The sequence below is a fragment of the Trachemys scripta genome, chromosome 1 (assembly GCF_013100865.1).
Source record: "Trachemys scripta elegans isolate TJP31775 chromosome 1, CAS_Tse_1.0, whole genome shotgun sequence".
Taxonomy (NCBI): domain Eukaryota; kingdom Metazoa; phylum Chordata; order Testudines; family Emydidae; genus Trachemys; species Trachemys scripta.
This window is the reverse complement of record NC_048298.1, coordinates 318,604,651-318,627,178: the sequence shown is the minus strand read 5'-3', so window position 1 is coordinate 318,627,178 and position 22,528 is coordinate 318,604,651. Positions and strand designations below refer to the sequence as shown.

At 43.8% G+C, this 22,528-nt stretch overlaps 1 protein-coding gene across 1 annotated transcript in view; it reads right to left on the bottom strand.

Annotated features, from left to right (window-relative positions):
• Positions 1 to 588: 588 nt before the first annotated feature.
• CWC15 (CWC15 spliceosome associated protein homolog) overlaps positions 589 to 22,528 on the bottom strand; it is a 33,585-nt gene continuing 11,645 nt past the window's right edge. Inside the window, exons 6-7 of the mRNA XM_034758922.1 lie at positions 9,528 to 9,646; positions 589 to 4,138 (exon numbers count right to left, since the gene is read on the bottom strand). Coding sequence (XP_034614813.1) covers positions 4,009 to 4,138; positions 9,528 to 9,646 — 249 coding nt within the window. The 3' untranslated portion in view covers positions 589 to 4,008. The remainder of the gene's footprint in view (positions 4,139 to 9,527; positions 9,647 to 22,528) is intronic.

Genomic DNA, 22,528 nt, shown 5'->3' with positions numbered 1-22,528 from the left:
TAGCTACCCACAATGCACTGCTCTGAGAGTCAATGCTAGCCACGGTATTGAGGACGCACTCTGCCAACTTAATGCGTTTAGTGGGGACATACACAATCGACTGTATAAAATCGCTTCCTAAAGATCGACTTCTATAAAATCGACCTAATTTTGTAGTGTGGACATACCTAAGCTTCAACACATCCCTTCAAGTTTTAATCAGATAGCAGCTCTTTGAAGTTAAGTGCTTCAAGGGAATGTCCCACACCCCAGCAACTGCTTGACCCTGCACTCAGAACCAGTTTGCAGTCCTGACAAGTAAGATTTTTAAGGTATGTTGGTGTTAGAGGAGAAGAAAAAGCAGAGAGAAAAAAGAGTTCAGCAGTTTGGCTGATGACTCCCAAGATCTTTCTGTACAAGGATAGCCAAAGAAAAGGCAGCCAGTGCACATGGACCAGGAGGGTTCCCCATGAGACATCTGAGGTTAATATCTAGATGCATCAGACTACCTCAACTCCATTTTTCCCAAAGCACACCTGAAAATAGCTATGTCAACAGAAATAGTGATACAAATTTTTAAAGAAAAACTACCCTCACCCAGGCTCCCAGTTTGGAGTGTATGCATCAGACTTTTAATGTGTAATTAATTCTCTTAAAACAACCAGCACTTATCAGGAGAAAAACTCAACCACGGACACCCCCCCATTTTCTTTGAGGGAAAAGAAATGGCTGATTAAACATTTCAGCAGTAAATGTATATATTCAGATCATAACAGACTTCATTAAGCTTCTATTTCTGCTTTGTATATTACCAAACAACCAAAAATGTATTCTCTAAATCAGAGCTTGAAAGAGATACAGCCAACATGAAATCTAGTAAATTTTTAACAAATGACTTGAAAGTCTATTTATAAACACAATAGTCCCATTGTACTAGGTGCTGATTCCCTCCACCATTGCCCTGTGAAAAGACTCAAACACAGAGAAACGGTGACGCTGACTATGCACAAAATGTTGCCAAATGCACAAGGTAAACCAATTGAAAAGATTCATCTCTTCCAGTTACAGCCATCCTAGGTGTTGCTTATAAGAAAAAATAGGTAAAACAATTCAGACAGGAGTGCTATTTTTTAAATTGACAATGTCCATTTAACTGCAGAACATAAGCTCTATTCCATTCTACCTCCAGCTGCAACAGAGCTGCCAACTATGCTGGTTCTGTGTAAAGTTATTTGTCAAACTAAGCAGATGTTCCTGGGAAAAATATCCAGGGAGCAGATGTGTACAGTAAAAAGGTGCCATTTTCTGTTCTTTTTTTTAAAATCATGGCCACAATGGAGCTTTTTAATGCATGAATTGGATCAACTTTGCTTCCTGCATTTTAATACTAGAAAGGATAACAGAAAATTAAGCCACTGAGTCAGTGGTGAAGTACTATTTTATGTTTATATAGTGCTTTTCGTCCTGCAGGAACACAAAGTGCTTTACAAACTGGATACCTACGCATTGTTAAAGGTGCCGAATATTCAACAACTGAAGACCATTTAGAAATACGGCCTCAAACTCCTTAACTTTTTATTGTGCCTGGCTGTTGCAGGATTTCCAAACAGTGGGTCATGTTACACAGCACATGGGGCTGAAAAACAGTGTTAGAGATGGAATTTCAGCCTAAAAATCTGCGAATCCTGGCTTTTGTCGTTTTGTTGAAACACAAACAAAACAATAAAGCCTATTTTAAAAGTAATGCTGAAGAACTCACATGCATCCAGGGGCAGATTCTCATCTCCATTTCTATAACCCTCCTCTAGAATTATGGGGAGGGGTCACTGAGAAGGTAGATACTAAATAAGTACACATACATAATTATAAAATTTCAGAGATTAATCTGATTTTTATTTCTATTTGTATAGGATAATCTAAATCTACAAAGCTCACGGAACAAGGGTCCTTTGGCAGCTTAAAAGTAGTAAGTCAGTACAAGGGATCACTCTTCTATACACAAAAAGGGCTATAGTGTTTCAAAGATCCATAAAGGGAAGAATATAAACTTATACATTTCTACAAAGACACTGAACTAGCTATAAAACCACATCTTAAGGATTTTCTTTCCCTAACGTATTTACTTACTCACTTTTGGCTTAGCTATATTATATATCTTGCAATATTGCCTAGAGTTAAGTATTTTTGTTGTTGCGATGACATCATTTTGTAGGTCAGATTGAAGCAACAGCTGGCTTCCCCACTGCCACATTTTGCCAACTAACTGCTCTTAACTCAAACCTTGACTTTTTAATGTGTGCTCATTAGGAACTATGACTGATCTCCTGCTTCCAAAAAACCATCATCATTGCCAAAAGACAGATAACATGAGCAAAATCAGTAAGTATTCTTTCCTTAATTCCAAGTAAAATAAGTTTGTCTCAATATGGCTTTTTGAAGTGCATATAAAATTCCCCGTTCTATGTATGTACTGACATTACTTGTTTAGATAGTTTAGCCCTGACTGGTTCATCTTGTCTTACCATAAAAAAAGGGAAAAATATGAAAACTAATGGAATTGCCTCGGGAATACAAATATGCTTCAAATACAGTAGTTTAACAGGATACCATTTAAAAACCAGCTATAACAAAAAGACTGAAATATCTGTCCTGAAATTTCAAACCCCTTGATCATCACTTTGAAAATATGCAACTAATTTTTAAGTAAGAGACTGTGAGCAACATTGGTGCTACAGAAACAACAGGGCTAAATGGTGAGATATAGCATGGGCAGGCAACTAGGCAAAAACTCTACATAAAGGCACCTTAAATCCTTCCTGACCTGTAACAACTGCTATTCCATTCTAAGATCTCTCAAGTAGAGATTGCAAATCATGTTATCGTATATGGAGGTTTTGAAATGAATACTAATGGTGAGTAGGAAACCACTGAACATTTTCACTCGTGACCTAAATCAGGATTTGAACTCAGGTATCCAGAGATAAAAGGATGGTATTTCAATCCAATGTGTCACTCAGCCTCCTCTTGTATATTCATCTCAAATGTGACAGTGATCACAAAAGAGAATTAAATCCTTCTGATAGCTGAAGAACATTGTACAGACTGTGATATCCTCTAAATTAACAGAAAAGTTCTCCCACGTATATTCTGAGTTTTGTTCAAATTGACAAAAAAAAAAAAAGTTTAGTGTGATGGCTGGGTTGGGTGCCACCTTCATTGAAAACATAGTCCTGAAACTAGATTTAAAGACTGCAGGATTGGGCTCTTCCAACCTTGCATCCATGTGGCTCTGACTGCAAGACTGGGGTTTAGGAACACAAGATTGCATAGAATGAAATTCCCTGGCTAGAGGCAGAACACCACTTCGTCGCACACCTGCTGGATGCTCCTTGTGGCAAGGCAGTGAATCAGGTTGAAATCATGATATAGATGAAGACAGAATTTTTAACAGCCTGGAGCTATCCAGTCATCCTTAACTGGTACATCAGGGAAACACTCAATATTTAAGACATCAGATAGGGAGTTCATATTGGATTTCAACTAGCTAATCAGAGGAAGGAAGATAATTAAATTTCATGCATAAAAAGGCAACTTCAATACTCTCTTCTAGCATGTAGAATTTCACTTACCTTTAAGAATATGAAAATTTACATAATCTGCATAAATTACAAATCTCCCTATTACATACAGGTTGTTTCCCAAGAAACAGTATTTAGACAATTAAAGTATTTATTGCAAACCAGTCTCTCTTCCAACATTTACATGAAGGCCATTAAAAGTAAATGCATATCCACTGAATTAAACAGAAACAGGTTTAGTTAAAACAAAAAATGATGCTGAAAAGGATAAAACACTCCAGATACAAAGCGACAATTAAAATGCTGTCAATGACCTTGGAAAAGCATTTGGAAATTCATGGCAGAAGACAATTTTCAGCCATTCTTTTTTTTGGGGGGGAGGAGGTACACCATAGAGGGGGAGTCACCTTGACCCTTTGAGTCTTTCAGCAATGGAGCACATAAAACTGTACTACTTGATGTATTTTTCCATGAACTTTTTGTGAAATTCAGATCGCAGAGTATCATTTACAAATCTTTTGTCCTTTTTCATGTCATCTATTCCCTTGGCACAATTCTTGAAGACAACATCGTCATCCCATCTGAAAGAAAAACAAAATATTTAGCTGTATGGTTAAAATTTACTACATGAAATTAAGGCAGAGCAACTTAAATACTTGTTTAAATAGTACTTTGTAGATTTCAGAAGATCACTTTCTTTTTAGACAAAAACTGTTCTCAACACACACATCTGAACTGATTTTAAAAAAACAAAATACAATTAGTGTGTGTGTTTTTCATACAAACTGTATCCTAAAGTTTTTTTTGCAGTGTTGTTGTATCCATACTGGTCCCAGGATATTAGAGAGACAAGGTGGATGAGGTAATGTCTTTTATTGAACCAACTTTTGTTCATGAAACAAACAAGCTTTTGAGCTCCTGAAGAGCTCTGTGTAGCTCAAAAGCTTCTCTCTTTCACCAACAGCAGTTGGTCCAATAAAATAGATTACTTCACTCAGGGGTACCATTTGGAGGGGAGGAGGGGCTCCTGCTTCCCCCCCTCCCCCCAGTTTCCTACAGGTGGTGTGCTGTCAGGTGGAGCTCTTAACTGCAGCACAGCATGAGTTCTGTAGAGGAAAGGTGCTGCTCAAAGCCTCTGCGGCAGTCAGTATTTTGTTTACAGAGGCAGGGTGATTAAGATAAGAAAGGGCTGGTAACTAAATTAAGGATCTGGAAGTCATTAATGAGTCTGTAAAACAAGAATCTCTCTGCAGAGAGTGAAGGATATTGAAGAGAGAAGGCAGCGGACTCGAAATACTGCCAAGCCCTCTGAGCCCAAGATAACATTCAGAAAAGAGAGAGATGTGAGGGGCATAGGTGAAAAGAAGGGGCCAAAAAATAAAGGAAGGAATAGCAGTGGTATAGAGAAGTTCCCACTCTACTTGTAGTACTTATGTGGCCCCATCACCATAGTATTTGAGCACCTCACAACGCCTAACCTATTTCTCCTCACAGGCTCTTGGTGAGGTAGAGCAGTGCTGTTCTCCTCATTGTACAGATGAGGTGCACAGGCACACACAGACCAAAGGCCAGATTTTCAAAGGTGTTTAGACACCTAGTGGGATTTTCAAATCACCTAGAAGATTAGCAAAAAGAACAGGAGTACTTGTGGCACCTTAGAGACTAACAAATTTATTAGAGCATAAGCTTTCGTGGACTACAGCCCACTTCTTTGGATGCATACCTAGAAGATTAGGTGCTCTGTAAACTCCACTAGATGTATAGCTCCATCTTTGGGAGCCTAAAAACCTTTGGAACTCTGTCCCTAAGGCACTGGCCTGAGGTCATACAGAAAGCCCAAAGGGTAAGTAGAACCCAGGTCTCTCAGGGCTAGCTCCTTATCCACTGGACCACCCTCCCTCTCTGCTGCAGACTTGGGGGAAGAGGGTGGGGGGGAGGGGGAAGAGAGAGGACTCTGATAGATGGGAGCAAAATCAAGACCAGTTCTAGGAGACTCCAGCAAACGGTCCCAGTCAGTTGGGAAGGATGTCATGACTGACAGCATGAAAAGCAGCACAGAGGTCAGGAACAATGGAGAAAGAGAATGAGAGTCAGATGAAAGATCACTTAACCCCCAAGGGGAGTCAGGTTCTGCCCCAGGCTGGGTTGTTAAGAAATGGCTGCTGTACAGTTTTACATTTTATCTGAAAATCATTCTGTTTTGTCATTTTTGCTTTTTGAGTTTGAAAAAAGGAAGGAATGAGAAAGTGTCATATGAGTATCAGATGTGTTTATGCCTCAAATTCTTAGGGTTTTAGATGTATCCAGGCCAATTCCACAAGAACAGAAATTGCATCCAGAGTCTATGAAGTTGACGATTATGGTCATGATTTGTATTATTCATTGGGCACAATCTGTGTGCTCAGCACCGGTTAGAATATGCCAGAAAATATAGTCCCTAAGCTAATGCATATAAGAAGTGTAGCCCTGGATAAGATGGCTCAGATATTTAAGTATTAAGTGTATAGTTATTGAGCACATATTAATATTTATGAGTGGAGGTGCTGATCGCAATAGACGTTTTACTTGATTACGGATCAGAAGATTTAACCCTTCAACTTCCTTTCAAGAGGAGGAGTGCTCAGAGCTCCTGTGCCTGTTTATTTTCCTTTCCTGCTTGCAGTGGCCTTGATATACCTCAGAAGCATAGGCGCCGACTCGTGGGTGCTCTGGGACTGGAGCACCTCTGGGACTGGAGCACCCACGGGGAAAAATTGATGGGTGCTCTGCACCACCGGCAACTTCCCGCCCCAGCTCACCTCCGCCTCTGCTCTGCTTACTCCCCTGAGCACGCCGCGTGCCCACTTTTCCCCCCTCGCTCCCAGTGCTTGCTGCCGCAAAACAGCTGTTTCATGCAGCAAACGCTGGGAGGGATGGGGGAGGAGCGGGAACGCGGCGCGCTCAGGGGAGGAGGCTGGGAAGAGGCGGGGCGGGGATTTGGGGAAGGGGTACAATAGGGGCAGGGAGGGGCAGAGACTTTGGGGAAGGGGGCTGGAATGGGGATGGAGTCGGGGCGGGGGGGAAGGGTGTCGAGCACCCACCAGCGCAGGGAAAAGTTGGTGCCTATGCTCAGAAGTATCAATTTTTTTCTCAACTTTAAAATGTGGAATTTTCTTGGTGTTTGATTTTAAATATTCTCCTGTGAGAAATGCAACTCAATCATTGTAGTGTTATATTTAACAGCCTTCTGGAAAGTAACTAGCCTTCAAACAGAAGTGAAAACAGTGTTGCCAACAATCATGATTTTGTCATGAGTCTCATGATAATTATTGTTTTCCTTAAAGCCAGAGGCCCTGGAGTCAAGGGGATATGTGATGATTTCAGCCTTAATTCTTAAAGAAAAATGAAGTTTCTAGCCCTCATGGCTGTGGAGAACCTTCAGGCTCAAAAAGCAGAAGACAAATAAAAAGAACACCAAATCTATTATTTTTACATAATCTCATGATTTTTGGTGAGCCTGATTCATGATTTTTGAACATTTGGGGTTGGCAATACTGTGAAAGTGACTTGAAAGTGTCAGTTTCACTCCTATTTAAAGTCAGTTTTTAGTCTATTATTTGTAGTGGGGTAACACCCCTAGAGCCCTAAGCAGGTGCAGTATAAACTCACAGGGTCTTGCCCTAGTAGGATGTTTCCAGAAGTTAAATGGATCTATTCCAAGCTTGGTGAACTGCAAAAAAGTGATAGAAAGCAATATAGATTTTTCTACAAATTGTTTTAATTGTTGTATTCAAGAGTTAGTAACAAAGAATATACACTAAAATTCAGTGTCCCTTAAGACAAGTGACTTGACACAAGATGTCAGAACATGTTAATATTAGAGCTGAATGGGTCTAGTATTTATTTAATTTTCGTTCTTTATAAAGGAATTAGATGCAGTGTTCCTGCCAGCCAATTTCTAAGTTATCTGCAAAAAAACAAACAAAAACAAAAAAACCCACCTAGAATCTTCAGGTGCCTATGTAGCCCCTGGAATCATGGTTAAAGTTGCCCCCCCCATTAACATCTGAAATGGTGCCCCGACCTCACCCACATTATCTCTCTTATACCCTAAAGTCTTTACTGTGTGAAGTAACAGTAAAAAATGAAAGCATTATTATTAAATCCTATTCATTAGGGAATGCTTAAGGACTAAAGAAAATAGGGCTTGTCAAGGCTGAATCTCCACTCTGTCACTCTGAGTGCAGAAGGTGGGGGGGTGGGGCCGCAAGGATTTTAAAAATTATTACTTGCCACTCCAGGCTTGTATTACACTCCCAAGGTTACAGCTTCTCTCTGACCTTGGCTTGGTAAACACTACCCTCATCCAAATGCAAAAAAAAAAAAAACAACCTCTGAACCCAGGAAGGAGCACTTGGGAATTCCTCCCTGTGGGGTTATTCTCAAGCCCTTTCACCCCCCCTCCGGGGAAGAGCTGAGAAAGAAAACAAAGGAGATTAGCTGTGGCTATCAGCTAATCAAACAACATGCACAAACCTCTTAGGACACCAAAAATCCAATCCTGTTCTTAAAAAAAGTAAGTTATTAAAACAAAAAGAAAGAAAATACATCTGGAACTTAGGCACTTGCTGGATTTTAAAAGAGCAATTCCAAAAATTAAGCACCCAAACTAGCTTCTTGTGGGTTCAGCTTAAAGGTTACAAGCAAACGAAAACATCTGAGGTTAGCACCGAGGAGATCCGCAAGCCAAAATAAAGAATAAACCTGATCACATTTATCTAAACGTTCCCTATCTTCTAGGTATGGAAGATAAATGATCGTATCTGGATCAAACCTTACACAGCATTCCTGCTTATAGCATCGCTGCTCTGCCCCTGCTTCTCCGGAGAACAACAGACAAAGGGAAAGTTTCTTTCCCATTTTAAAAAGTTCTAGCCTTCCCATTGGCTCTTTTGGTCTGGTGCCCACTCCTTTTCTTTAACCTGTGGGCTTGTTAACCCTTTACAGGTAAGCAAGCAGAGAACAGCTACCAAGAAGGATTTTACAGCTAACTGGCTGGCTGGGTGTCTATCAAAGGGAGCTACACCTCCCTTCATTTATCACAGGGTTCCATTGTTCTAGGCATTGTACAAACGAAGAGCAGCAATCAATCCCTGCCTCAAAAAGCTTACAAACGAAATAGACAAGACAGTCATAGGATGGACGCAGGATGAGACCAATACACAAGCAGAGTGAACAATGTGATGGCAAACAGCATGTTAGCTCTACAATTAAAAAAAAAAAAAGATGTGTTTAATGAGGAGGGGATCAGCTAAATGGAAAGAAAAGTGACAGGACAGGAGACAAGAGAGGGAAGAAGAGGGTAAGATGTTGAGTGAAACTGAAGTGAAGAGACTGAGGGAGGGCGAGGGCTGGCGCAAACAGCCAATCAGCACAGGAAAGAGAAAGTCCAGTCAAAACCGTAGAAAGTTCTCTGAATGTTCAGAGGTCCCTACTTTTGAGTGAAGCTTGTAAACCCCTCATCTATTCCCTGTTTTAGTTAAATGGAATACTACCCGGAATATTTCCTAACAGAAACCGTACTATAATCAATAGAAAACAAACCATAAAAAAAAGTGCCAGCACAAAAAATTTCATTAGTCACTCACGCTAACGATCCAAAGAAGATATATGTGTTTAGAAAAGTGTAACAATGAGTCTGCGTATGAACTCTCGCCACATTGCCTCTTGTAATAATATTGTGCTATGGATGGTTAACGCAAGGCAATTAAATTGTCAAAGCAATTCTCTTTGCCCAAAAAGAACCAGGGCGGTCTTTTTGGAAAAAGAACACAAAACTACCATCCTCATGTTACAATGCCTTAATTTCATGTCACACTGTTGACGCAAGGCTTGAGTGGAGAAATAAAATCAATGGCAGTGATACTAGTTTAGCTGCTTTACAGACTGCTGGAGCTCCAGGAAGGGGCAAAGGTATATTGAGCATAGTACCTTCTCTTCACTTTGAAGTTTGCCTGAGGCTGCACTGGGCCTGTAAGATTTAGTAAAGGGTTGCCACTCAGAATGTTTTCCATTCGAATCCTCTCTTCTTCAGCCTTTTGCTCTTGCTCCTGACAATGAGAAATAGATGCACGTATTTATTAGTTTTTGGTCATCTTTTCAAGCTCATTTACAGAGGAAGACAATGATCATTTTGCTGATAACTCCCACACAGACAGCTTCAACTCCTAGCTCAGTCATCCCTTCCAGCTGATTTAAAACAGTTGTGTGTGTGTGGAAAAACAGAGGAAAGGGTGAGACAGAAACTCTGAAAAGCTTAGCATTGTTAATCTACTGCAGGGGTCGGCAACCTTTCAGCAGTGGTGTGCCGAAGCTTCATTTATACACTCTAATTTAAAGCTTTGCGTGCCGGTAATACATTTTAACGCTTTTTAGAAGATTTCTCTATAACCCTATAATATATAACCAAACTACTGTTATATGTAAAGGGTGGCCTGCTGGGACTCCAGGCCCGAAAGCAGGCTGAGCAAGGGCTGGAACCCAAGATTGGAAGCTGAGGTGAGTGGAGTAGGTGGCTGGTAGGCCTGAGCAGGGCTGGAGGCCTCGACCCTGTCTGCAAGAGAGCCTTTAACCGGAAGCAAGGTGAGTGGAGCTGCACGGTAGAGACCTCTGCTGGCGAGGGGCCAGCAGCCAGAACCCCAGAGCAGCGACTGGCTCGGCCTGCCGCCACTCTGAGGTTTCTGTCCCCAGCTCCTGCCAGCTGAGGTCTCAGCCCGCTGCCAGCCTGGGGTTCCTTCCCCCCCAGGCCAGCAGCGGGTGCTGAATTGGACCCGCGGGAACCCCGGCTCGCAGGAGCCGGCAGCGGAAACTCCAGAGCAGGGCGGGCTGAGCGGCTCTGGGGTTTTCACCGGTGGCTCCTGCCAGCCGGGGTCTCAGCCCGCTGCCAGCCTGGGGTTCCTTCCCCCCCAGGCCAGCAGCGGATACTGAGTTGGACCCGCGGGGACCCTGGCTGGCAGGAGCCAGCAGCGGGAACTCCAGAGCAAGGCGGGCTGAGCAGCTCAGCCTGCCGCGGCTCTGGGGTTTTCACCGGCGGCTCCTGCCAGCTGGGGTCTCAGCCCGCTGCCAGCCTGGGGTTCCTTCCCCCCAGGCCAGCAGCAGGTGCTGAGTTGGACCTGCGGCGGGTCCCGCAGGAGCTGGCAGCGGGAACTCCAGAGTGGTGGCGGGGCTGAGCAGCTCAGCCCACCTCGCGTGCCAGGAAAAAAATCGGCTTGCATGCCAACTTTGGCATGCGTGCCGTAGGTTGCCGACCCCTGATCTACTGTCATCTAGCAAAGCTGAATCCTGCATTACTAGTCTTGGATGTTCTAAAGTTTACAATTAGCACCCCATAATACTGGCACATGTTATAGGTTATGTATTTTTTGTATTAATAAGCAAACTACCTGATTTTCTTCATTCTAAATTCTATTTAACCTCACATGAGAAAACGTTCAGCAATATTCATTAGATAAGCAGAAGGTATTACATGCTGTTGAAAACAAGCTATTGTTTTCTACCTTTCTACCTCTCAGCCTTTTACCATCACTGAGTCTTACTATTTCCTTCTGCGATACTGTACAACACTGAATAATCTCATGGTACCCAAATTTTAAGAGTTTCGCTGTCCAGGGTCTCCCCTCACCCTGCTCCCCAACAGAGAAACCGTATCTGGCATAAAACTGGTTTCACTAACCACTTTTAGGAGCTATCTTAACATCCAGTCACTTAATCTATTCCAGACTTCAAGTTATGTGCGACATTTCTGTCTGCATCAACAATTTTTTTCCAGAAGCTTTCAAACATGTTACCAGGTTCACTCTTTGATATAAACACCGGGGGGGGGGGGGGGGGGGGGGGGGGGGGGAGTCGCAGAAGCCTGCTTTCTTACTTGGATGACTGAATATAAGCATATACTTCTACATGCTAAAGTATGGTCTGGAATCAGTCCAGTTTAAAAAAATATTGCATTCAATGCTATAGAACTGCTGCATGGACTAAAACCAGGGCTACTATGATATATGGATCATAACTGGTGTTTCTTTTGAAACTGCAAAAAAATTCATGGATCAGGGCACTATGGGGACCCAGAACAGGAAATGCTTTTCTTGATAGTAGAATTTAAGATTTTCAGCACTATAAACTATACTGATGCTAACCAGAGTTCGCAAACTTTAAGCACTCAATCACTGTGAAAGAGTGCATTAATAAGTCCTACCTACTTTACTTTTTCATGTTTATGGATTGAACAGATAAGTGGAATATTTCTATAAAAGAGGCCCAAGAGGCCTTAATAAGTACAATAGTAAATCATTCTTATAAACGTTAGGCAGTTCTAATGTAGAATTTGCAAGATTTCTATAAGTTTTACTATGCACTTAAGGTACACCAGCCTGTTTCATGCAAAGAATAGAGCGTGTGTGGTTGGGGGACTGCTTTTGGGACACTGTGAAGTTATCAGCATATAGAATTTATAGACCAGCTCACTGGTCAAAATTTTACCTCTTTAGTTCAGAATACACAAAAAAATGATTTTTTTCTTAGGGCTTGGCTACACTTGCGAGTTAGAGCTCATTAAATCAGCCCCAGGCACCCTAACTCATGATGTGTCCACACTGGCAAGGCACGTAGAGCGCCTGGACTCTGCGGCTGGAGCGCTCCTGGTAATCCACCTCCACAAGAAGCATAACACTTGCTCCGTCCCAGCTGAAGCCCCATGGCACCAGTATGGATGCCCTGATCTATTAATGCACTCTGATTGCCCTCCAGAAGCGTCCCACAAGGCTTGTTCTAGCCACTCTGGTCATCACTTTGAACTCTACTGCCCTTCCCTCAGGTGACCAACCATCAGACCCACCCTTTAAATTCTCTGGGAATTTTGAAAATCCCCTTCCTGTTTGCTCAGCAAGGCATGTAGTGCTCTCAGCGAATCTTTCCAGGTGACCATGCCTCCACACGCCAGGTGATCCCCAGTTTGGAGCAATGGCGAGGTGCTGGACCTCATCAGTGTTTGGGGAGAGGAAGCTGTCCAGTCCCAGCTGTGCTCCAGCCGTAGGAATTACGATACCTTCAGGCAGATATCACAGGATATGATGGAAAGGGGCCATGACCAGGAAGCACTGCAGTGCAGGTTAAAGTGAAGGAGCTGTGGAATTCGTATCGCAAAGTGCGCAAGGCAAACTGCTGCTCTGGTGCTGCCCCCACGACCTGCCATTTCTACAAACAGCTGGATGCAATACTTACTTGGGGGGCGACCCCACCTCCACTCCGAAGACCACCAGAGCCCAGTTCAACAAGGCAGGAGGAGGAGGAAAAGCGTGAGCAAGGGTGCTGAGGAGGAGGGGGACAGCCCGGCATATCCCTAGATGTATGCAGCCAGGAGCTGTTTTCAAGCCAGGAGGAAGGCAGCCAGTCGCAGTGGATGGTGCTTGGGGAAGAACAAACACCAGAGGAGGTGCCCAGTAAGCAGCTTTTATTTTGGGAAGGAAGTTGTTCGGTGTGGGCTCTGGGGGTGAGGCGGGTTAGGGCTGCATGCATGCCTAGATGTGGAATAGGACATTGATGTGCTCTCTCACATTGCGGTAATCGGCCTCAGTGATCTCTTCAAAGGTCTCATGCAGAAGCTGGACAATGTGCTTGTGCAGGTTCCTTGGCAGAGCTACTGTGCTCCTTGTCCCAATAAGGCTAACATGTCCAGACCACTGTGCCGTGAGGGGCAGAGGGACGATTGCTGAACACAGACAAGCTGCATATGGGCCAGGGCAGAAGCCGCATTGTAGTAGAAGACCCTCCCTTGCATCCCAGGTCACCCTCAGCAGTGAGAGATCTTCCAGGACGAACTCATCCCATGGAAAATGTGGGTACAGTGTTCAGTACAGGGGCCCCCTGCAGCTGTTGGCTCTCGCCAAGGCACAGAACCCAGAGGACAGTACGGCAGTGAAACAATCAGTCCCCTTTGCACCTGTGCCTACTCACCATTTTGGGGCTCCTGTGGGTTATGTGCGCTCGCTTTGGGACGGGCAATTTCTGCTATTTCTGTGCTTGTCTTTAAGTACAGCCGAATCATTGCTCTGTCTGGTGTGAACAATGCTGCCTCTGTTAAGTGTTGCATTTTGGCTTTACAGATGCAACCTTGAGATCCCAGCCATCCTTGTTATCAACGGCCGAAAGACTCCAAAGAATCAGGAAGCATCCGCGAAGAAGCAAAGAGGACATGCTGCATGAAGTCATGCAGCAGTCCCTTAATGAAAATCAAAAAGTGCAGGAATGGTGGGAGAGAGAAAGGAGGGTTCGCCAGTAGAATGCGGATCGCCGGCACCAAAGCACGGAGCAGCTGCTAAGCATCATGGAGCGCCAAACGGACTCGATACAGGCGCTCATAGCAATGCAGGCGGAGCACTTCCATGCTCCCCCCCTCCCTGCAACCCTTGTCCCAAAACTTTTTCCCTTGTGCCCCCATGTCATTGCCAACCCCCTTTCCCCAACATCCGGGTTCTTATCACCACCAGCTGCCTCCAACACCTGTAGCTTCACCACCCAGCCCTGCAAACTACGACCCTTACTCATTTCACTCAACCCCCATCACCATGCATTATAGCCATCCTGAAGTGCAGCACTCAGACAGGAAGGTGGAGTACGATAACAGGACATACACAAATCTGTGATTGTCCCATTCCCCTCCCCACTCCACCCCCTTCCCTCAGCCCACAAAGCACAGATGTGTCATGACCTGTTTCCCAAGCAGTTGTGTTTCTTTTCAATAAATGAATTTTTTGGCTTTGAAAACATTCTTTATTATTGCATTAAGTAAAAGATACCGTAGCCCAGGAAAGCAACAGGCACTGCAAGTCAGTGCATCATACGTAGCAAACACAGATTCCTACTAACATTGGAACCACTGCACTTCACTCCCGTGCAGGGCACCAAACATTACTGGTGGCTTTCAGCCTCAAATTGCTCCCTCAAGGCATCCCTAATCTTGCAGCCCCGCACTGGGCCCCTCTAATAGTCCTGCTCTCTGGCTGTTCAAATTCAGCCTCCAAGTGTTGAACCTCCGTGGTCCATGCCTGAGTGAATCTTTCACTCTTCCCTTCACAAATGTTATGGAGGTCCCCAATTCTGGCTGATTCTAAATGTTATGGAGGGTACAGCATACGGATATAACCGTGGGGATGCTGTCATCGGCCTGGTCCAGCTTCCCATGCAGACAACACCAGTGGCCCTTTAAACAGCCAAAAGCACACTACACAGTCATTCTGCACCGACTCAGACTGTTGTTGAACCGCTCCTTGCTGCTGTCAAGGCTCCCTGTGTAGAGTTTCATGAGCCCCGGCATTAAAGGGTAAGCAGGGTCTCCAATGATCACAATGGGCATCTCAACTTCCCCTACAGTGATCTTCTGGTCTGGGAAGAAAGTCCCGGCTTGCAACTTCCTGAATATGCCTGTGTTCTGATAGATGCGCCTTTCCTGACCAGCATGCATTAATGACAATGAAATGCACACGGCGATCCACAAGTGCCTGGAGAACCATAGAGAAATACCCCTTACAATTAACGTACTCTGAGGCTAGGTGGGCTGGTGCCAGAATTGGAATAGGCGTCCCATCTATCGCCCCTCCGCAGTTAGGGAAATCCATTTGTGCAAAGCCAGCCACAATGTAATTTACGTTACCCAGAGTCATAGAATATCAGGGTTGGAAGGGACCTCAGGAGGTCATCTAATCCAACCCCCTGCTCAAAGCAGGACCATTCCCCAACTAAATCATCCTAGCCAGGGCTTTGTCAAGCCTGACCGTAAAAACCTCTAAGGAAGGAGATTCCACCACCTCACTAGGTAACACGTTCCAGTGCTTCACCACCCTCCTAGTGAAAAAGGTTTTCCTAATATCCAACCTAAACTTCCCCCACTGCAACTTGAGACCATTACTCCTTGTTCTGTCATCTGCTACCACTGAGAACAGTCTAGATTTATCTTCTTTCAGGTAGTTGAAAACAGCTATCAAATCCCCCCTCATTCTTCTCGTCTGCAGACTAAACAATCCCAGTTCCCTCAGCCTCTCCTCATAAGTCATGGGTTCCAGCCCCCTAATAATTTTTGTTGCCCTCCGCTGGACTCTTTCCAATTTTTCCACATCTTTCTTGTAGTGTGGGGCCCAAAAGTGGACACAGTATTCCAGATGAGGCCTCACCAATGTCGAATAGAAGGGAATGATCAAATCCCTCGATCTGCTGGCAATGCCCCTACTTATACAGCTCAAAATGCCGTTAGCCTTCTTGGTAACAAGGGCATAGTGTCGACTAATATCCAGCTTCTCGTCCACTGTGAACTGCAGAACTGCTGCCTAGCCATTCGGTCTCTAGTCCGTAGCAGTACATGGAATTCTTCTGTCCTAAGTGCAGGACTCTGCACTTGTCCTTGTTGAACCTCATCAGATTTCTTTTGGCCCAATCCTCTAATTTGTCTAGGTCCCTCTGTATCTTATCCCTACCTTCCAGCGTATCTATCACTCCTCCCAGTTTAGTGTCATCTGCAAACTTGCTGAGGGTGCAATCCACACCATCCTCCAGATCCTTAATGAAGATATTGAACAAAACCGGCCCCAGGACCGACCCTTGGGGCACTCCACTTGATACCAGCTGCCAACTAGACACGGAGCCATTGATCACTACCCATTGAGCCCGACGATCGAGCCCGACGATCTAGCCAGCTTTCTATCCACCTTATAGTCCATTCATCCAACCCATACTTCTTTAACTTGCTGGCAAGAATATTGTGGGAGACCATATCAAAAGCTTTGCTGAAATCCAGGAGTAACACGTCCACTGCTTTCCCCTCATTTACAGAGCCAGTTATCTCGTCATAGAAGGCAATTAGGTTAGTCAGGCATGACTTGCCCTTGGTGAATCCATGCTGACTGTTCCTGATCACTTTCCTCTCCTCTAAGTGCTTCAGAATTGATTCCTTGAGGACCTCCTCCATGATTTTTCCAAGGACTGAGGTGAGGCTGACTGGCCTGTAGTTCCCCGGATCCTCCTCCTTTCTTTTAAAAAGATGGGCACTACATTAGCCTTTTTCCAGTCATCTGGGATCTCCCCCGATCGCCATGGGTTTTCAAAGATAATAGCCAATGGCTCTGCAATCATATCAGCCAACTCCTTTAGCACCCTCGGATGCAGCCCGTATGGCCCCATAGACTTGTGCTCGTCCAGCTTTTCTAAATAGTCCTGAAGCACTTCTTTCTCCACAGAGGGCTGGTCGTCTCCTCCCCATACTGTGCTGCCCAGTGCAGTAGTCTGGGAGCTGCCCTTGTTCGTGAAGACAGAGGCAAAAAAAGCATTGAGTACATTAGCTTTTTCCACATCCTCTGTCACTAGGTTGCCTCCCTCATTCAGTAAGGGGCCCACACTTTCCTTGACTTTCTTCTTGTTGCTAACATACCTGAAGAAACCCTTCTTGTTACTCTTAACATCCCTTGCTAGCTGCAACTCCAAATGTGATTTGGCCTTCCTGATTTCATTCCTGCATGCCTGAGCAATATTTTAATACTCCTTCCTGGTCATCTGTCCAATCTTCCACTTCTTGTAAGCTTCTTTTTTGTGTTTAAGATCAGCAAGGATTTCACTGTTAAGGCAAGCTGGTCGTCTGCCATATTTAGTATTTTTCTACACATCGGGATCGTCTGTTCCTGCAACCTCAATAAGGATTCTTTAAAATACAGCCATCTCTCCTGGACTCCTTTCCCCTTCACGTTATTCTCCTAGGGGATCCTGCCCATTGGTTCCCCGAGGGAGTCAAAGTCTGCTTTTCTGAAGTCCAGGGTCCATATTCTGCTGCTCTTCTTCCTTGTGTCAGGTTCCTGAACTTTCCATCTCATGGTCACTGCCTCCCAGGTTCCCATCCACTTTTGCTTCCCCTACTAATTCTTCCTAGTGTTTGCAGCTTAGCAATGCTGCTGACTCGCAACAGTTTGCTCACTTTTTGCCCTGCACGGACAGCAAAGCTAACAGGAATAACAAACTTTTCAAGCTTATTTTGGTCACTAAAAATCAACAGTCAAGACTCTGAATACAAACAGGGAGCAGATCTGTTGAAAGGCAATGCCAATTTTAGTCAGTTTGCAGAGTAGAACTAGTAGTAATAAGTTAGCAGTAATCAATTTATGGCACTCAATGGCTCAGAAGTTGTTCTAGGTTGGATGACATTTAAATGTATTTGAACAGCTTTAAGATGCAGGCTAGTTTTAAAGATGGGGCTTGTAGATTTTATATTGTTTTACTTGGCTATGTCCTCCCACACAGGCACATTTTGTAAAAATCACCTACTGTATTTAATGTTCTGGAACCATGACGTTAAAAAAATTGACATTTTAAGTACCACAATGAATTCTGCCTTCTCTACCCTTAGTTATACATTTCAGCCCAAGCTGCAGAGTCCCCTCTCCTACAGCCAAAAAAGGTTTTCACTGAGTTTTAGAATTTTCCATATTAATCTTCCCCTACCCACTCCCTGTCTGAAGGTTACAACTCTCCAGGCATTTGAGTGTGGGTTGTTTCAAATCAAAAAGACCCAAACAGAATCTTAGCTGTCTCAGCTTCACATCTCTGGGATATGATCAGGCTCAGGAATAAGCAGCTCAGATATTGCTCCAAAATCCATATTGCTCTTCTTATGTGTCAGTACAAAGACTGAGGGGGGGGGGGGGGAATAGCTCAGTGGTTTGCGCACTGGCCTGTTAAACCCAGGGTTGTGAGTTCAATCCTTGAGGGGGCCACTTACAGGATCTGGGGCAAAATCAGTACTTGGTCTTGCTAGTGAAGGCAGGGGGCTGGACTCGATGACCTTTCAGGGTCCCTTCCAGTTCTATGAGATAGGTATATCTCCAGCCTCTCGGGCCAGGAGCTCAGGGGCCAGGCAGGAGGGTTCCGCGGGCCGTAGTTTGCCCACCTCTGACCATCCCTGACAGGTGTTTGTCCAAACCTGCTCTTAAAAATCCTCAATGATGGAGATTCCATCACCTCCCTAGGCAATTTATTCCAGTGCTTAACCACCCTGACAATTGGGAAGTTTTTCCTAATGTCCAACCTAAAGCGCCCTTGCTGTAATTTATCCTCAGAGGTTAAGAACAACAATTTTTCCTCCCTCCTCCTTGTAACAACCTTTTACATACTTGAAAACTTATGTCCCCTCTCAGCCTTCTCTTCTCCAGACTAAACAAATCCAATTTTTCAATCTTCCCCCATAGGTCATGTTTTCTAGACCTTTAATCATTTTTGTTGCTCTTCTCTGGATCTTCTCCAATTTCTCCACATCTTTCCTGAAATGAGGCACCCAGAACTGGACACAATACTCCAGTTGAGGCCTAATCAGCACGGAGTAGAGTGGAAGAAATACTTCTCGTGTCTTGCTTACAATACTCCTGCTAATACATCCCAGAATGATGTTCGCTTTTTTTTGCAACAGCGTTACACTGTTGACTCATGTTTAGCTTGTGGTCCACTATGACCCCCAGATCCCTTTCCGCAGTACTCCTTCCTAGGCAGTCATTTCCCATTTTGTATGTGTACAACTGATTGTTCCTTCCTAAGTAGAGTCCTTTTACTTCAGACCATTCTCCAGTTTGTCCAGAACATTTTGAATTTTGATCCTATCCTCCAAAGCACTGGCAACCCCTCGCAGCTTGGTATCATCCAAAAACTTTATAAGTGTACTCTCTATGTCATTATCTAAATCATTGATGAAGACATTGAACAGAACCGGACCCAGAACTGATCCCTGCGAGACCCCACTTGTTATGCCCTTCCAGCTTGACTGTGAACCACTGATAACTACTCTTTGGGAATGGTTTTCCAACCAGTTTTGCACCCACCTTATAATAGCTCCATCTAGATTGCATTTCCCTAGTTTGTGTATGAGAAGGTCATGCGAGACAGTATCAAAAGCTTTACTAAAGTCAAGATATACCATGTCTACCACTTCCCCCCATCCACAAGGCTTGTTACCCTGTCCAAGAAAGCTATTAGGTTGATTTGACACAATTTGTTCTGGACAAATCCATGCTGACTGTTATTTATCATCTTATCTTCTAGACATACTTGCTGACAGGTATTTTGAAATAAATGACCAAAAATAATTGAAACTGGTATGATTATATTGTTATTTTGACAAATAAAATATGCAGAATTTTGCAGAATTTTAAAATATTCTGCGCAGAAATTTTAATTTTTTGGTGCAGAATTCCTCCAGGAGTCAATCATGCATGCAAGTAACTAACTACTCACATGTGTCATCACACTGCAGACAGTGGAATGACTCACATCCATGAAGTTTGCAGCATTGGACTACGGTTTGTAAAACATTTTGATAGTTTGGAAGATGTCAGGTACTCCTGACATGCAAAGTCCTTCACAACCATAATCATAAAATGTCAGCTCCCCTGAGGTAAGGAAATATCCTTTTACAGGTGGGAAATTGATGCAGCAGCTACCCTGTGCCCTCGAGATCAATGCTCATAAGAATAATCTTACTCCCGTGCAGAAGTGGTGGGCAGGTCAGTCACTTTTATGGAAGTGTCATCGTCCTCTTCTCAAGACACTTTGGAAGCAATCTCTGAGGTTGGGATCCACATGGGGGGCAGGGGAGACTTGGTGAATTATGGATGGGGAGTGGGCAGTCCCTCCATGTGTGGGGCCAGGGCTGGATGTAGGGAGTCAGTTGTCCACTCATAGGCCCCCCCAGTTTCCACAGGAGAGTACACTACAGCCTGGGGCTGAATTTCTTCTCATGAAGCTCACTTCCATAGCAGGAAACCCACTGTTTCAGTGGATGGCCTAGAGGGCAGCAGTGACTCCAAATGCTGCCGGGAAGGGAGGGAATAAGCCAATGGGAGCTAAGCCAGTGAAGAGGGCATGCAGCTAATTCGGGGTTGGAGAGGAAAGCAAACCCTCTCCATGAACCAATGTGGTAGGTGCAAAAACAAAGTTTTCACTCCCCTTTGTCCACTTCTTTTAGCAAAACAAGATGATCCATCCTAGAGATTTCTGGACTCCAAATCCCTTACTTCTGCTTCCTCTTAAATTAAAATGGCTACTTTACCTTTTCCTGATCTTTTGCAAGCTTTCCATTTAACCCATCCTAAGTGCCAAAGGATAGGAGAACACTTGGATGGGGAATGTGGTTTTTTTTTGTTTTTAAATTTAGCAATCTACAGAGATGTTTATCTTTATTGTTGCCATCATAATGAAGCTCCTTAACTTGATCTCACTAACAGGCTTTCTGTGCCTCCAATGACAGTAAGAGGGAACCATATTTAAATTATCTCAATTTATATTATTTCGTAATATTCTGCAAATCATGTCTTTTATATACAATTTTGATTAGTATGGACTTAATTTTCAGGCTAGTGCTATAAAAAAATTTTTTCAAAGTACTCTGAAGTCATCAATATTTACTTAAAAATGCTTTTATGCCTACATATATGATAATTTTCAGCCACGGGCTGAGAGACAGTAGCAAAGAACAGACATCTCCTTCCCACTAAAATATATAGCAAGTGTGTGATAACATGTACCACCAGATCCAATAATACTTACTTAGCATTTCTTCTTAGGAGGAAACACCGATTCATTTTAGGTCACTGTCTATACGTGAATTGTTACACACTGACTTATTCTCAAAAAGAGGATTACAGTGAGGATAAAGAATATTAACAGTTAAAAAAAAAAAAGGACAGCAAAAGCCAGATGAATGTTGTGCTATATACTTCACAGCTTCAAGTGCCCTCTAGTGGAACATTAAATGTACCTTCAGAAATTTAATTCCCACACGCCCATATTTGTATATTTAATATAAATCTAGAAATACACTTCTATGCACAGCAATTCCAAACCATTACATTCCCAATGCAAAGCCATCTGTAGATCAGTGTGAACAAACTAAACTATTTAATAGACAGAATTATAATTCAAACTTTCAGTCCAATTGAAATTATAAGTTTTCCTTGCAAGAAGAGCCTTTTCTAGGATCACAGAAACAGCAGTCTCTTCATACTACTGCGAAAACAGATACACTGAACTCACTGTGTTTAAATAAGTTTTAAAGCAGGACAATTCTGAGGTAAGGCTGCCAGGCTGTTAAATAAGTCCTGCTAGGCCAAGTTACTACTGCAGAGCATAGTTTCAGATTACGGGCTATCATTACATATGGTACATGCTGCAAATCCTAGGCACAGAGGTAAGAGAAAGACACTTTCAAGTACACTTTTAATTTTAAAAATGGACTAGTTTGGTAGGCTCAGCAGCAGGTATTTGGAATATCAGTAGTAGAACCACAGCTCCAAATCTAACCAGGGCTGATTCACCCCTTCAATTTTCACGATAAAAGAAATCGGCCATTAGTATATTGTTTATATTGCCGCGGGCCTTATGAAATGCTCTGGTGGGCCATGTACAGCCCGTGGGCTATTGGTTGAGCACCCCTACTGTAACATGCAAAGCTAGTTGAGTTAAAGCTTGGGGGGCAGCCTAGGCTTCAGCATGTGCAAAACTGATCAAATTGAAGATTACAGTGCCTTGTTTATACCAGACCTTCAAAACGTAAAACATTCTAACACCCCATCTCCTCCCTACAGTAAAGGAGGAGAAGCCTCGTACCCCTAAGGCTGGAGGGTCTGCTGCCACCACTGCAAATAGGAAACGTAGGGTAGTGGTGGTCGGAGACTCTCTGCTGAGGGGGACGGAGGCGCCCATCTGTCGCCCTGACATCTCATCTCGGGAGGTATGCTGCCTGCCGGGGGCCCGTATCCGAGACGTTACGGAGGCATTGTCGAGGATTATCCAGCCCTCTGACTACTACCCCATGCTACTCATCCATGTGGGCACAAATGATACTGCGCGGTGTGACACTGAGCAGATCAAGAGTGACTACAGGGCTCTGGGAGTACGGGTGAAGGAGTTTGGAG